We start from the raw sequence: 16,249 nt of genomic DNA on the forward strand, positions 1-16,249 counted from the left end.
ATTAGTTATTATTAATTATTAATAATATATATTATATCAGATATAATATATAAAATAATATATAATATACTTAACACATAAATTATTGATTTAGTAACAATATATTATCAATATGTTGATTATAATTAATATGATATATTAATATAATCATTAATTATTGTTGTTATTTATTAATAATAACTAATAAATAAAAAAAAGCTGCCATTGAAAAAGTATCCTTTGCTTTCCATGCATTTTAGAATGTAGGTATTATTATCTTCTTTTTACAGACAAGGAAGTTGGAACAAGAGAAATGAAGTAAACTGCTCTAGGTCACAAAACTAGGGAGAGCAGAGTTCAGATTGCAAGCCAGGCGCGTCTGAGGCAAGTGCCAGCATTCTTCACACACTGAGCTGCTCCAAATTTACAGCACCTGCAATGGTTGATTCTCTTCCAATTCGTAAATATCTCATCATGGAACCGCCTACATAGTCAACATTTTTCTCCATCATAGTCGTTGCATTCAGGTGTACTAAAAAAGGTTAATGAAGAAGTAGGTCATAGGAACCAACCTTTCTGCCACCAACTGAAGCTGCGCCCGTGCTCCTGGGATGCCCTACTTTGTAATTGCGTATAATTTCACCCAGAAGTGGAAAGAAAATGCCCACTCATTTCCCTTGAGTTAAACCCCTCACTCACCCACCCACCTCCTTCTTTTACTTTAACCAAGGTCTGAGGTACATCCCTAGTGGAACGTTCCTCCCATGCTGCATCAGCTCCCAGGGGCAGCAAGGGTCCCAGACTGGGGCTGCAGGGTCCCTGGGAGAGTTCAGGTTATGCCCTTACGAGCTACTAATGCACTTGCGTATCTGGACACCCTTCTCTTAAAACGCTGTATTCATTGTAAGATGTGGTCTGGAAGACACCACGGAGAAAGCTGCGTGAACAACTCACACACCCTGCAGTGGCAAGTCTGTCTGTCTTTCCAGGAGACTGCAGGCCCTTTCCGGCCCCAGAAAGGTGGCTTTCTTCGGGAAAGGGGACTCGGCTCCTCTCCTGACACCCAGCTCAGACCGGGTATTCAATGGATGGTTGGATCTAGTCCAAGCCATTGTCCCCCAGCTATGATGGTCCCCAGAGGCAAAGACGTGAGATTCCCTGACCAAGTCTACCAGGGCCTCGCTCCCGCTCCAAGTGTTTGCAGGACACCCGGCTGCTTGTTTTCAGAGCCCCAACAGCGTGGGGGGTGGAATCAGACTTCACTACCTCCTGCTGTGCCACCGCGGGTCAGGAGCAGGTCCCACTCGCAAAATGGGAAGAACTGGGACCACCTTAAAGGGTTGTGGTGAAGGATTCATCAAAGGACGCCGGCAGAGTGCTTAGCATAAGGCCCGCCCCTGGTGGGGGTGGGGGAGGATGAGACGATTTTGACCGCGAGGAAATGGGGGCGCCGGCGCGAAAGCGGAAGGGGTGGGCGAGGGCTCCGCGTGGCGCCCGGCGAGGTGGCAGCACAGCTCTCACGGGGTCCCGCCGAGATGGCCCGGCGGAAGCGTGGATTTCCTCCCGCAGCCCCGGTCGTGCGGGGGGTGACGGGCCGCCGCGGACCGCACCTCGCCCCGGAGCAGCGGCGACCTTTGGCGCCTTCCGCGGACGCTCCGCCCCGGAAACACGCCCCCTCCGCCTGGGCGCGCTTTTGGAAGGCTGTCGGGTGCCCGCGTGCTTTCCGCGGGGTCGGGCTTGCTCACGCAGCTCCGTTCTCTCTCATTAGCCTTGCGGCATCCCTCCTGCCCCCCTACCCCGGGCGCGGCGATGAAGCGGACCCGCGAGGAGGTGGACGCGACGCTCCAGATCGCCAAGCTGAACGCGGCCGAGCTGCAGCCCGCGGTGCACTGCCTGGCCTTCGGGCCCGGGGCCGGCGCTGCTGCCGGCGACTTCTGCCTGCTGGAGCTGGAGCCCGCGCTGTGCCAGCAGCTGGAGGCCGGGCACAGGTGACTGCCCCTCGGGGAGACGCAGGACGGGGAAACTGGGCCGGAAACGCAGAGGGCTCGCAGCTGCCCGGAGGCCTCATCTCCAGCGCGCTGCCTTTCTTCCGAGGGGTCCACGCCACTGCGGGTCCGTCCACGTAGCTGGACTGCGGTCATCCAGAGGACTGGCCCAGCTCATCTGGGGGGAACACATCGGGAAATAGAACCTCAGTGAAGTTTTGGGAGCCCTGAACACTGATGTCAGGAGCTGCGGTGTACACTTCGTCATTGTAGCTTAAAATCCGGTGGTACTTTCTAATGTTAACAGAGTTCTCCTTGCCTTCCGCCCGCTTATATTCCACTGTAAGTAGGTCGGACTGTAGGGAATGAGTTGAAAGCCGTTCTACACAGTTGGTCATTGTGGGAGGCCTCCAAAAGCCTACTCGCGTGGGGCCGTTTAATGGGAATCTGAAGCTGTTTCTCATTTTGGGTCAGCTACACATGGGCTGCAAAGCCATGGATTAAGAAATACAGAGGAGACGTCTAGAGAGTTATTCAACTTTGTGCACGCCCAGCTTCTGGAAAAGGAGTTAGGGGTTCTGGTTTGCTTCTCTTCTGCAACACCCCACCTCCAACACCTGTATCTTTTGAGGTTGTTTTCTTGTAGATTTCTTTAACTTGAACTCTTCAGGCTTTCAGTTTTCACATTTACTCGTCTGACGCTGTTATAATTAACTGGCCATCTACAGATGCTAGCCGCGAAGGATCTTTAAGGAAGCCTAAGCGGAGCCTCATTCATTGGTTTTCATTCCAGCTGAGCTAGGGACGGCGTGGGGCGGAGTTTAAGAAAGGACTTCAGGTGTGCTGACATTGCTTTTATCCGGTTACAATTCATCCACCTGGCAATCCAGAAGGACCAAGAAATGCGTCGTTTAAAAACCTTTTTGCCAGGGGACGGGTTGTTGCTTTAAACAAAATATTGAAGCATAGATAGTGCAAGGTGGAAATAAATGTTGCAGAGTGGGGTACTGGGACTTAAGTGTTTTTAGCACTAAGAAACTCAAAACAAAACCCCACTTATTTTCACTTAAATTAAGGCTTTAATTTTAAAAAGCATTACACATTCTTCTATTTCAGGGTTTGTTTTTATTTCTTTAAAAGAGGTGAATAGCGTAGAGGAGGGTTAAACGTTTTATAAACAAAACTGCTAGAGCCTCTACCCTTGTCAATGCCATCATCTTTGTCCTTGGCCTTTCTTCTTCTTCCTCACTTCTGTCCTTTCCGTCCTCTCTGGCTCTTCCCCCCCCCCCCACCGTGAGCCTTTGCCAGAACTTTTTTACTGCAGTTTGTAAAAACATGTTTTTCCTCTTTTTTTCATTCAGCGTTGCAATTCTCTTTATAAAGTCCCAATTTCTTTGCAGCAGAGCTGATGGGTAGGTTAGGGTGTGCTGCTTTGATTGTTAGGGGGATATTCAGAACAAAACAAGAAGAACCACTCTTAGGTGGGTACCAGGAGCAAGAGCATAATGATTGTCTGGGAGCCTATTAGAATTCTGGGTTCCATCCCAGCCTGGCATATTGGGATCCAGTTTTTTAACAAGATTCTTGGGGTGGGGGGCGTGGGGGGACAGAGAGAGCCTCAAGACTTCATTTTACATTCTACAAGCCTAGAGGATTTTGGAACTGTTTATGATGAAGATGTCTGTTGACGTCTCAGTAAGTAAATCCTGTATTTTCTCTTCCCATTTTCCTGCAGTCTTGTGATTCGGGGTGACAAAGATGAACGGGCTGTCCTGTGCAGTAAAGACAAAACGTATGACTTGAAAATAGCGGACACTTCTAATATGTTGCTTTTTATTCCTGGCTGTAAAACTCCGGACCAGCTGAAGAAGGAGGAAATGCATTGTAACATTATTCACGCTGAGGTACTGTTCTCTGCCTTCTAATTTATGTGAGAATCACAACACCTGTGCTAATACTGCTTTTAATTAAAATCTAGGTATGGGGGCATCTGGGTGGCTCAGTCAGTTAAGTGTCTGACTCTTGATTTTGGCTCAGGTCATGATCTCAGGGTCCAGCGCTTGAGCTCAGCGGGGAGTCTGCTTGAGATTCTCTCCTCTCCCTTCTGTCTTTAAAATAATAAACAAATAAATCTTTAAAAAAGTCTTTAGTATAATCACAGGGGATCTGAAAAGTTCTCTAATGCAATTTAAAATGTCTTGGCATTGTTTGGAGTCTTGTGAAGTTGGCTTATTTTCCCTATTGGATTTTTAAGTCATAGATAAGATGACCATTTTCTGCAACATGGTAAGTTTATGATTAGGTGACATATTCTAAAAGTTTTACTTATTTTTAGTGAGTCTTGCTGGAGATATGTTTGAAAGGAGGCTCACTCAAGCCACAACTAATACTTTAAGTAATGTTTATGAGGTGAAGAAACAAAGAAATTTGAATTTTTGAGGCAGGTGTGTTTCTCACCTTTGAAGTCGGTTTAGCTCATTACGGCCTCTAGCCATGCATAATAAATTCTTAATTATGGAGACTACTGATGACTGATACCAAATAGAAGTTTCTATCCTGTCTAGATTATTATACATGTCATGATCCAAACATAGCCCTTAATTCTCTTGGAATGACGTTAGGCCAACTACTGCCTAAGAATTGGAATAGAAATAAGGGAAAATACTGGGAAATGTCAGTGATCCATCATGTTGCTAGAACAGAATAACTTCCAGTAAATTTTCTTTTTTTTGGCGGGGGGGGTGGTTCTGTATTTCAATTGTAATTAACTAGAAATATGGGCAGTTCAGTCTTTTGTAAAAGATGTCATTTTCTCATTGTGCACCTGTTTTGTAGGTGTTTTTGCAGGTGTATAACAAAGTAGGAGTACCTCTGAGCTCTCGTTAAGGGAATTCTGTGCATTGAGACTGAGGAAAGTGTAACAGAGATCTACCAACTGAAGTTTTTTTGTTTTAAAGATTTTATTTTAAAGATTTATTTAATCTTTAGGGGGACAGAGGGAGTAGGAAGAAACAGACACTGCACTGAACAGGGAGCCCGTTGCAGGGCTTGATGCCAAGATCATAAGCTGAGCCGAAAGCAGACACTTAACTTACTGAGTCACCCAGGTGCCCCAAGCTTTAAACTGTGGTTGCGCTTCAGATGCCTGGAAGGGTTAGATGAGGAATGCCCATGGGCAGAGCAGGCTGCTGCTGATAAAATGTTAGCGGATATTAGTCTTTGCAGTAATAGAGAGTGGTGGGGTCTGTGGCAAATTGGAAAACACTAGTCCCACATATGCGGGCAGCCATAGCATGGCCTTGTGGGAAAGCAGGCCAATCTTCTGACTTCCTGTTTTCAAGTAAACGTTGACATTTAGATTCTGGGACAGAAATCTCCTCTAATATTTCCACATGGGCAACTAATTTCAACTCCATACTGACTATCCCTCCTGGACAGCACAAAGCAATCACCAACATCTGTGCTTTGGGTATAGCCAGCAACCCGTCCGTTTATGAACTGTGGATGAAACCGATCTTTTTGGTTTGGTTGTTAGGCTCCTCCTTGGAATCCCTGGATTCAGCAGCATCCCCATCATTTGTCAATCAAGCCTTGTACTAGCTTGAAAGTAGAAGCATCCTTGACCTTGCATTTTGGAAGGCACCCTGCAGATAATCCAGTGCAGCCTTCTCTCCTTACTTAAGTGAACGATTTAAGCGGGCACCTACCAGACGCTAGGTACTGGCTGTCCCAGAGGTAGGGAAGGGTAGCAGATACTCATCCGTCCAGTAGCCACTGTCAACTGGATTGGTTGGAGTGATGAGCCTCTTGCGGTTTCACAACAAGGAATTAGCAGCATTCTTGCATTAAAGTCTCTCTTCCTTAACTTTCTGCTTGATTTTGACACCATAAGCCACACAGAGCAAGGAAACTCCCTCTTTTAACATCCCTTCATTATTTGAAGACTATGATCACGTCTCTATTTTTTGTTTTCCAGCCTAAAAATACTCATTTTCTATTGTGTCCATCAGGTTTATAGAACTGTTCCATCCCAGTCATTTCTTTTCTGGGCATACACCCTAGTTTCCAGAGTACATTTGAGCTACTGACCTCAGTGACTGGCTCACTATGCTGGCAGTGTCTTCTTAATTGGGGTTTGAAAAGATGTTTCCTGAATATACCCATTCATTTGCTTGAGATGGCTGGAGGAGGCCTTCTCAACAGAAAGTACATTACCTGGCCGTCTTTTCTTCTTACTGAGAGCAGAGGAGTTGGTTGAAATTTTGTATGAAATTTTCTTTTAGAAAGCCTCCTGAAAGGTTATGTATTTATATTTTCTAGATCTTTGGTTTTTCTAATAATTATTGGGAATTAAGAAGATGCAGACCTAAATTAAAGAAGCTAAAGAAACTTTTGATGGAAAATACTTATGAAGGACCTGATAGTCAAAAAGAAAAGGATTCAAATCATTCAAAAGTAAGACTTATTTTCATTTTTTTCTTTGAAATTTACAAAATAGAAATATAATTAGAGCCACTTAATGGCGACATTCTTACTTTTAGTGTTTATGTTATGAAAATTTCGAACATACCCCAAAGCAGAAAGACCCCCCCCATATATTCATCACTCAGTTGAACATTTATCAATATTTTGTCAATCTTGAGGCTTCTGTCTCTCTGCTACATCCCACCTTTTTTTTTTTTCCTCCTTTTTCTGGAATACTTTAAAGCAAATGCTAGATATCATGGTGTCATTTACATAGCTGAAGGCTTCACATGTTCCTAACTATGGAATACATTTTTTAGAAGTTTATTTTTTATTTAATTAAAAATATAATTAGGGGCTCTTCAGGAAAGACATTATGGAAGTGGAAAGTATTCTTATTCTCCTGTGAGAACTGATCGATTCCTGGAACTATGGAAAAATATTTACAAGCTAAGTAAAAACAATTCTCAAGTTTTTAATTCAAAATTATAGAACTGTATGGGCATTCTGAAGACCGTATTTATGTTAGTTCTCGTTTTCTTCATTGACTGATTTTTTTCTTTTTCTTTTTCTTTTTTTCCTATAGACCAGATAGTTCACTCATTTTATTTATTTATTTAAAGATTTTACTTATTTATTTGACAGAGATCACAAAAAGGCAGAGAGGCACGCAGAGAGAAGGGCGGCAGGGGAGGCAGGTTCCTTGCTGAGCAAAGAGCCTGATGCGGGGCTTGATCCCAGGACCCTGAGATCATGGCCTGAGCCGAAGACAGAGGCTTTAACCCACTGAGCCCCCCAGGTGCCCCAGTTCACTCATTTTTAAGTGCCTTTAATTCAGTGGCTTTAGGATATACACAGAGTTGTGTGGTCAGTCACCACAATGACATTCAGAACACTTTAATCACCCCAAGGAAACCCCGTACCTCTTACATTTAACTGTTACCTTCTAATCTTACTTTTTCCTACTTCCCTCTCCCACTCAGCCATACGTAACTTTTCTTTTTTCTTTGGCATCCTATCTACAAAACTGTGGCTATAGTTGACCTCACAAAGATCGACCCTATATTTTCTTCTTAGATTTCATGTAATAATCATTACATGTTATCAGAAGAAATTGAGCTATGTATAAATACTGTCTTAATCTGTTCTATGTATCTATTCTCCCAAATTCAGTGAGTCTAAAAAAATATTCTTCAAAGGCCTTAAAATGTTTTTTGTTTTTTTTTTTTCCTGGTTTCAGTATACAACGGAAGATTTGCTTGATCAAATTCAGGCAAGCGAGGAAGAAATAATGACCCAATTACAAGTTCTAAATGCCTGTGAGATTGAAGGTAGCGTTACTTACCATAATTATTCAATGGAATTATCATGAAAGAAAGAAATTTATGGACATTTTCATCCCACTGCATACTATCTATTTAATTATCTTTTGGTCTTAAAGCTTAGGTTAGGGTTAGGGTTAAGGTTAAAAAAGATATACTTATCTTTTTGGATGGGAAGTAGAGGCTACATGTCTTGTTTACATGACGAGGTCCACCCGACTGGTGAGTCCAGCCACTCTTAACAGGGCTTTTTCTTGAGGCACAGTTGATCCTTAAGCCTTGGAAATAAAGTTTTAAATTATGGATGCCTGCCGTTAATTCTATGGTATAGGAGTACCATGAATGTTGAGGTTAGAAACCAATGGATTTTAATGCCACCCTCTTCATTTTTCACCTCTTGCATGGGGATGGATAAAATTTTGGTATGTGTCGAGGGGCGTATCGTTTATTCCTGGCATTTTCTCAGATCGACATCACACACCCTCTTTTCTAAGGTCGCCTTTATTTTTTCAGAATGGCAATAGTAACATTCTCTCTTGGAAATGGTGGATTTGTATTTGATTTGTTTCTCCAGGGGGATGGTGTTGCATTTTGTGATCTTTCTCAAGAACAGGGAAAGGTATCTTGGCACCCAACCTTTATCTTGCCATTGATTCATATCATACCTCTGAGTCTGTTGACTCTTGAGTGACCTAGTCCCCTTTATGAGCATGAGAACACCTCTGCAAGGCATCTAGAGGAGAGTTACAGCCATGCCAGTGCCCCAGAGTGGAAATCACTATGTGGGATATCCAACGGACAACCTTTGCCTCTTTTGTACAGTGTTCTAATGAAATCACTGAGCCAGCTACAGGTTTCCGCATTTCCATTTAGAATGACAAGATTGCTCTGAACTAATTATTAAAGCACTTGAAAAAATCAGTGTGAGTCATAGGTAAGGTACTTTTTAAAAACCACTTGGGTTTCCCTCCAAACACAATTCGTAATGATGAGGAGAAAAGCATAAAAAGTGTTTCCTCTAAAGAAAACTAAGACTTGTAGTGTCTCTTTTGTACTGGGCAAGAGCACACTGCTGCTTCATCAATCTATTAGCCAATTAATTTGCTTACAATGTCCTTTGTAACTATTACTTTGGGAATTTGTAGGTTATTGGAGGCTTCTTGAATTTGATTATGAGATGAAACTTCTGAATCATGTAACTCAGCTTGTGGATTCTGAATCTTGGTCTTTTGATAAAGTTCCTTTGAATATTTGTCTTCAGGAGCTTAGACCCTTGGAGCCAGAGTGAGTATTTTAATCACTGTCCCTCCAAACTTGCTTAAAGGAAAGAAAATTATTTCCCAGAGTGGAACTAAATATAGGGCGTAGACTGTTAATATTTTGATGTCTTACAGAAATTTAAAAAATAATATAACCAGGAAGGATTTAGAAGTTTTAGTCACTGGGCTGAATAAATGTCCATCATCTCTGTTTTGTTTGTTTGTTTTACTACCTTAAAAAATACAAAGACAGAGGCACCTGGGTGGCTCAGTGTTAAGCCTCTGCCTTTGGCTCAGATCATCATCTCAGGGCCCTGGGATGGGGCCCAGCATCAGGCTCTCTGCTCAGCTGGGAGTCTGCTTCCTGTTCCCCCCTCCCCTTGGCCTGCCTCTCTGCCTGCTTGTGATCTCTGTCAAAAAATTAAATAAAATCTTAAAAAAAATACAGTGTCTTTCCTACAATTCATAATGATGCTTTAGCTATCTTATAATAAATGTATGCTCACATAATTCATGAAAAAAAATGTTTAGTATGGGCCTGTCATGTAGTAACTTTCCAATGTATTTTACTTAGTTCCTACTATAAAAATTTTAATTGGCAACCAAAATCACATAGTATGTAAAATCTCAAATTTGTATCTTAAGTTTTTAGTTAGCAATGGTGTTTAAGATACAATGCCTAAAAACATATTGACAAATTTTCAAAGGAGTGTTTTAAATTTTTCAGGGCAATGATTGAACACTGTCTTAAATGTTACGGGAAGAAATATGTAGAAGAAGGTAAGATTTGGAAAGTATTTTAACTTGTCTTCAAATTGGTACACCTTTCTGAAATGTGCATGTGTGTTTGCGGGAGGTAAGTTGGGTGTAATTTTTCCTGAGAAATTGCACTGGGGAAAAAGAAACCGGAGTAGTGCATTGAATGAATGCTCAGAAGATCATAGGAAACGACCTTTTCCTTAGGTGAAGTTTATTTTGCATTGAGTGCTGATAAAATTTGCAGAGCAACAGCACAGATGCTCCTTCAGAATGCAGTGAAATTTAACCTGGCTGAGTTTCAAGAAGTGTGGCAACAGAGTGTTCCAGAAGGAATGACAACACGGCTCGATCAGCTTAAGGTGAGGTTAGCGGTGGGGATCACTGCCATAATGCAATGGGGTTTCATTCATTACTGGGTGACATGAAATCTTTATTGCCACTGAGTTGGGAGCCACTTTATTTTCCAAGCCACCGTTTCCATTAGGAGCCGACGCTGCATTCAGTCCGTCACTGCTTTGAGAATGTTTCTGTCACCTTGGTGAGGTTCTTCAGGCCAGTGTACAGTTAATCCTGCTTCCCACCCCTGGTGTATTTCATCTTGGTGCATTTGTCTTCCCACCAGCACTGTTGGAACCTGAAGTGCCATATTTACATGGCTGTAAAGAGCAATGGTGTCCCTCCGATCCATTCTCCGCAGTGCTGCTAGAATGACTTGGAAAATGTCAGTGGATGAGACGAACGTCATGCTTAATGATGTAATGGTTGCCAGTAGCATTTAAGATAGACAATGCAGGAGGGCACCTGAGGGTCTCAGTCGGTGAAGCGTTTGCCTTCGGCTCAGGTCATGGTCTGAGGGTCCTGGGATTGAGTCCCACGTCAATCTCCCTGCTCAGCGGGGAGTCTGCTTTTCCCTCTCCCTCCTCCTCTACCACCTGCTTGTGCGTGTGCATGCATGCCCTCTCTCTCAAATAAATAAGTAAAATCTTTAAAAAAGAAAAACAAAATCCAGGACCCGTATCTTGGCCTGCAAAATGCTTCATCACCCCACTGTGGCTCCATCTCCTTCTCCTGCTCACTGAATTCCAGCCTTCTTTCAGGTTTTCAAGATCCTCAAGCTCTCTCCCACCTGAGGACCTTCACACAAGGCTTTTTGTTCTAGAATGACCTTTGTTGTAGTTTTGCCTTGCCACTTCCTATTCATCTTTGAGTCATTCCTTCAAGGAGGCTTTTCTTTTCTCTAAAAAAAAAATGTCTCCTATTGACTTTGCCGGAGCACCCAGTATTTTTCCTTCATGGCGCTCACTGCTTAGCTCTGGGAAAATATTTAATTATGTGAGTTTCCCACTCTCCATGATAGAATTTTCTTCAGTGTTGCTTGCTAATAGTGTCGTGTATGCTCAGTAAGTATTTGTTACAGTGTGAAAGGATTTGCTCAATACTGAGCGTTCCTACTACGTCCAGGCATCATGCTGGACGCTGAGAAGAAGATGTCACATGCCATCAGGGTCCTCATTCTGGGCTCTGGCAATGGGGGTGCCTCTGACATGCATAAATCCTTTCTTATAACGTAGCATGATCTGTGTCATGGGAAGGGTGTGTACAAGGTGTTATGGGAGCAAAGGAAGGGGACTTAACGCATCTCACTGACTGGTTGATCGGGGATGAATTCCTGAAGTCTTGGCTGTTTGAGCTGCTGAGTTTGAAAGGATGAACTATGAACTCTCTAGATGGAAGGGCAGAGATGAGGACCCCGGAGAGCGTGTTCCAACGCATGGAGAGAGAGAAATTGGGGCACTATTGGTAGAGATGCGTGACTAGAATAAAAGGTGCTAGTGAGTCAGTGAGGGACACTACGGTCTGTGCAAAGGGATAGAAAGCTCTTGGGGACCTTTTAGTGACATCAGAAGAGAAGAGCTACCTGATGAATTTGACCTTTTGGAAAGAACACTGTGACCTTGAGGATGTTTGGATGGAAGGTTGGCTAGATTATGAAAAAGGAGAAATCTCCAGGCTCTCTACAGTTACATACTTGTAACGAAGAAAGTACTGACCAAAGAAATTAGGTGATGAGGAATGGTTAAGGGAAATGTTGAGGCCTTAAAATCTATAGGATTAAGTGATCACATAGGTATGGGGTTTGAACAATGCAATCTAGGATAATGCCCAGAGTTCATGGTTTCCTAGGATAATGGGACTAGAGCAGTTTTGGGTATCAAATGAGTTCTTAGATACGTTTAGATAGGGTATAGAGTTCTTGCCCTCAGAAGAGTAATTTGAGTTGAAGGTGCATGTGTTGCGGTCATTAGCAAGTAGTATTTGCAGTCTGAGGTTAAGTCGAGGTGAGTTGAGACACCCAGGACAATGACATTGAACCAAGTTGAGGTATCAGGGTAGGAGCCACAGGAACTGCAACGCTGAGTTAGGAGGAAAATAATAAGATGGTGATGTCTGCGATGGAGATTCAAAGAGGGAGGAGACAACATCAATAAAGAAAACAGGGCTAACAAATCCAAGGAAGGGTGCCCCTAGATTTGGCAATGACAGGTCATTGGTGACTTTGAACTAGAGCCATCCTGATGAATTGAGCAACGGAAGTCAGATTGTAGAAGGGAAAAAGAGAATTCACTGTCTAAGGGAGCTCTTTTTATGAAAAACGCTACTGAGGGTCTCTTCTAGAGGAGGTGGAAGTTTGTGGAAGTTTTACGTAGCTGACGTCTTGAGCAGCTTGGGCTCAGCCAAACCTAAAGGTAAAAGAATGAGTTGTATTTAGACACTAAACCATTATTCTAACTGCCTTTTTTCATTTCATTTTTTTTAAAAATAGGGTTTAGCCTTGGTGGATAGACACTCGAGACCAGAAATCATATTTTTGCTAAAAGTAGATGATTTGCCTGAGGATAATCAAGAACGTTTTAACAGTCTCTTCTCTCTAAGGGAAAAGTGGACAGAAGAAGACATTGCTCCGTATATTCAGTAAGTAATTTACCAAAGTGGATTTTGAGGGTTTTCTTATCTTTCTTTTCTTTTCTTTTTTAAAGATTTTATTTATTTATTTGATAGACAGGGATCACAAGTAGGCAGAGAGGCAGGCAGAGAGAGAGGAGGAAGCAGGCTCCCTGCTGAGCAGAGAGTCCAGTGTGGGGCTCTATCCCAGGACCCTAAGATCATGACCTGAGCCAAAGGCAGAGGCTTAACCCACTGAGCCACCCAGGTGCATGTGACGGTTCTTTTTATAAAGAGATTTTATAAAGAGATTTTTATAAAGAGATTTATTATTAGGAAATTTTTTTTTTTTTTTTGAGCATTCCCTGAGGACATGGCTTCCTTTGAAACTTTTTCAAATGGTGGCCATCTTTTCTGTCATTCTTCACCTCTGATCCCAGAGGTGGGAATGTGTTGTCTTTCTTCCTCATGCTGCCTCTAAAACCACTTCTCTGCCCTCCTCCCTGCCAAAGTGCAGCTCTTCGAGGCCCAGTCAGACTACATGCCCCACTATGGCTCTAAAGCAGGCCCTCTTGCTGATGGACACCCTCCCCCCTTTCCTGCTGCCTCGCTTTAACATTTCCCATAGATGCCAGATTGCAGGAAAATGACCTAGCTGGTTGGTCACTGTTTATAGGACTCAAATCTCAAATGTACTAATGCTGCCACCTCTTCACTGTGTCTTAGCTCTCCTGTGTCTTAGCTCTCCTGTCCTCTCTTTACCCAGGCTGGACTTAGATAAGAAAAGAAAAGACAAGGACAACGTCTTTCCTACCATTAAATCTGCCAGCCTCCTTGGATTATGTCTGCACAAACGCCCTTTGCAGTCCTTCCTCTATAATGCATGAACCATCCTTACTCCTAAGGCCAGTCCTTCTTCTGCACTAGATCCATCCCTCTGGCCTTATTTTTTTAAATACTTTTTTTTTTTAAGATTTTATTTATTTATTTGACAGATGGAGATCACAAGTAGGCTGAGAGGCAGGCAGAGAGAGAGAGAGAGAGGAGGAAGCAGGCTCCCTGCTGAGCAGAGAGCCCAACGTGGGGCTCGATCCAGGACCCTGGGATCATGACCCAAGTGGAAGGCAGAGGCTTTAACCACTGAGCCATGCAGGCGCCCCATCCCTCTGGCCTTATTAAAGACGTACATCCTCTAGTTATCCCTGTCCCCCCTTTTGTTATTGATGTCTCCCTACCTGCTGGATTGTTCCCATCAACATATGGTATTCTGTACGATTGCTCCTTTTAAAAAAACAACAACCTACTGGACTCCATACCTTCTGCTCTGTTTCACAAGTAATTCCTTTTAAAAGTTTGGGCACTCATTTCTGCTTCCTTGTCTCCCATTCTTTCCTTAACCTGTTGGCATCTGTCTTTCTACATTTCAGTGGTCAACTGTCCATCCTTATTTACTTGGCCTCTTAGAACTGTTGGACACTGTGCACCATTTTCTACTTGAAGCACACAGTTTTTGTCCCCTCTCTCCCAAAGCAGCTCCTTCTCTGTCTCTTGCTCAGATGTCCTGGTTCTTTCAAACCTTTAAATGCTTCTGAGCTCTGGGACTGTTCTCGACCATCTGCTTTTCCATTTGTATTTTTTTCCTTGGTGCCCTTATCTAGACCTGGATTTAAACTTAATGACTTCCTAATTTTATCTTCATATTTGATCTTTTCCCTGAATTCCAGTTTCTCTTACCTGGCTGTCTATTGAACATGTCCACTCGGTTATCTAAGAAGAGTTTCAAACCGACATGCTCACAACAGAACTGTGGTTTCCGCCTTGTCCTAACCCTATCTTTCACCTCTCAGTGAGATCACCACCATTAGTCCAGTTACTCAAGCAAAACATCTGGGAATCATACTTGTCTTTTTTCTTCTCTCACTCTCTGGTTCAAACTACGAGCAAATCCTAATGGGTCCTCTAGGACCTGCCTCTGAATTGGTGTCCCTACTTGTATTTTTCCCTCTTCTCCTGTCCCATGATTCAGACTTTTTATTTTGGAAAATTTTAAATGTTCAGAAGTGACAATATAACATAATGAATGTACCAGGTACTCACCATTTAGCTTCCATAATCATCAACTCATTGCCCCCATTATTTAAAACTTAGATCACATTCTGCTTTTACATTAATGAAAACCCACCTAGTAACTTCCCTTTATACTTAGAATTAAATCACAACTGCTCCTTTCCATGTTCTTTAAAGCCTGTATGACCTTGCTGTTGCTCCTTTCTCCAGCTCCTGTCCCTTCATTCTTTCTTTACCTCATACGTTCCAGTGATAGTCCTTCTCCTCTTTGGGGTACAGAAGATGAAGCTAAAGTTCAGGGAGGGTGGGTAACATAGATAAGCACCCACAGGTAGCCTGGGACCCAGCGTCTCTGTCTAGACCCTCCTATATTGCATGGCTTGTATTTGTAATTTGGAGACTGTGTGATACAATGGGGAAAAAAAAATGGACTTAAAAGTCATGCAGACCTGGCAGCGAAGTTTGGTTCCATCCTTGACCACCTGAGTTCCATATCTAATGTGGGGTTAAGTAATACATTACTGTTACTCTTTCTGTGGTTAAACAAGGTAATACGTGTATAGTACCTAGTTCAATTAAGGCTTAGTAACCACTCTGTACCCTGTCTCTCCCACAAACACACATCCTTATGCTTGTTGGAAAGATGGATATAGGTAAGAGTGATACAAGTAATTAGCACAATGAGTATAGTAGATATATATATAAATATAGTATATATATAGTGTATATGTATATGAATATTATATATATTATATATAATATATCATATATTATATGTATATATCACATATAATATAATAATATAATATATGATATATTATATATAATATATATAACATATATAATATATATAATATATAATATAATATATAAAAATAGCTGGCACTATGAATATTTATGCTATTCACTTATTATTTTTTTTCCCCACAGAGATTTGTGTGGAGAGAAGCAAACCATAGGTGCATTGCTCACTAAATATTCTCGCTCGTCAATACAAAATGGTGTTAAAGTTTACAATTCAAGAAGGCCCATTTCTTAAAAGAACAACAATCTGTTCTTTGGGACTGAAGTTGCTACATAAAGTTGATGGTTATAAGAAAAAGATTCTTGCATATATTTGCATATACAGATTTTAAAAACATACTTTGAAACGTTTTTCTCCTAATCCTAAGTGTTTTGAAACTATGGCTCTTTTCCCCTTGAATGAAATAGGACATTTCTTTGTCTTTCAAGTTATTTTTTTATTATGCATACAGACTAAATAAGGACAAAAGTTGTTTTCTATATTTAGTATATCTTGAGTCTATATGGTTTTATTTATAGAAAAGTGTTGGCCTTTTTTATATTTAAAATTGCATTCCTTTAATTAGGATTTGACGTCCTAATAATTAACAAAGTTAAAGCCTTTTTTCAGAGAACTAAATAGTAATACTTTCCTAGAAAAACTATTTGTTCACTAAAATGTCATTTC

At 42.0% G+C, this 16,249-nt stretch overlaps 1 protein-coding gene across 1 annotated transcript; it reads left to right on the forward strand.

The window, feature by feature from the left end:
- Nucleotides 1-1,780: 1,780 nt before the first annotated feature.
- Nucleotides 1,781-16,000, forward strand: DSCC1 (DNA replication and sister chromatid cohesion 1). The gene is made up of 9 exons (XM_032858420.1): nt 1,781-1,967; nt 3,700-3,868; nt 6,285-6,419; nt 7,669-7,759; nt 8,896-9,034; nt 9,737-9,789; nt 9,973-10,127; nt 12,593-12,741; nt 15,709-16,000. The coding sequence occupies exons 1-9, from the start codon at nt 1,789-1,791 to the stop codon at nt 15,815-15,817; spliced, it is 1,179 nt and encodes a 392-aa protein (XP_032714311.1). The 5' UTR covers nt 1,781-1,788; the 3' UTR covers nt 15,818-16,000.
- Nucleotides 16,001-16,249: the final 249 nt, after the last annotated feature.

The sequence above is a fragment of the Lontra canadensis genome, unplaced genomic scaffold (genome assembly GCF_010015895.1).
Source record: "Lontra canadensis isolate GAN:19392208 unplaced genomic scaffold, GSC_riverotter_1.0 scaffold15, whole genome shotgun sequence".
Classification (NCBI taxonomy): domain Eukaryota; kingdom Metazoa; phylum Chordata; class Mammalia; order Carnivora; family Mustelidae; genus Lontra; species Lontra canadensis.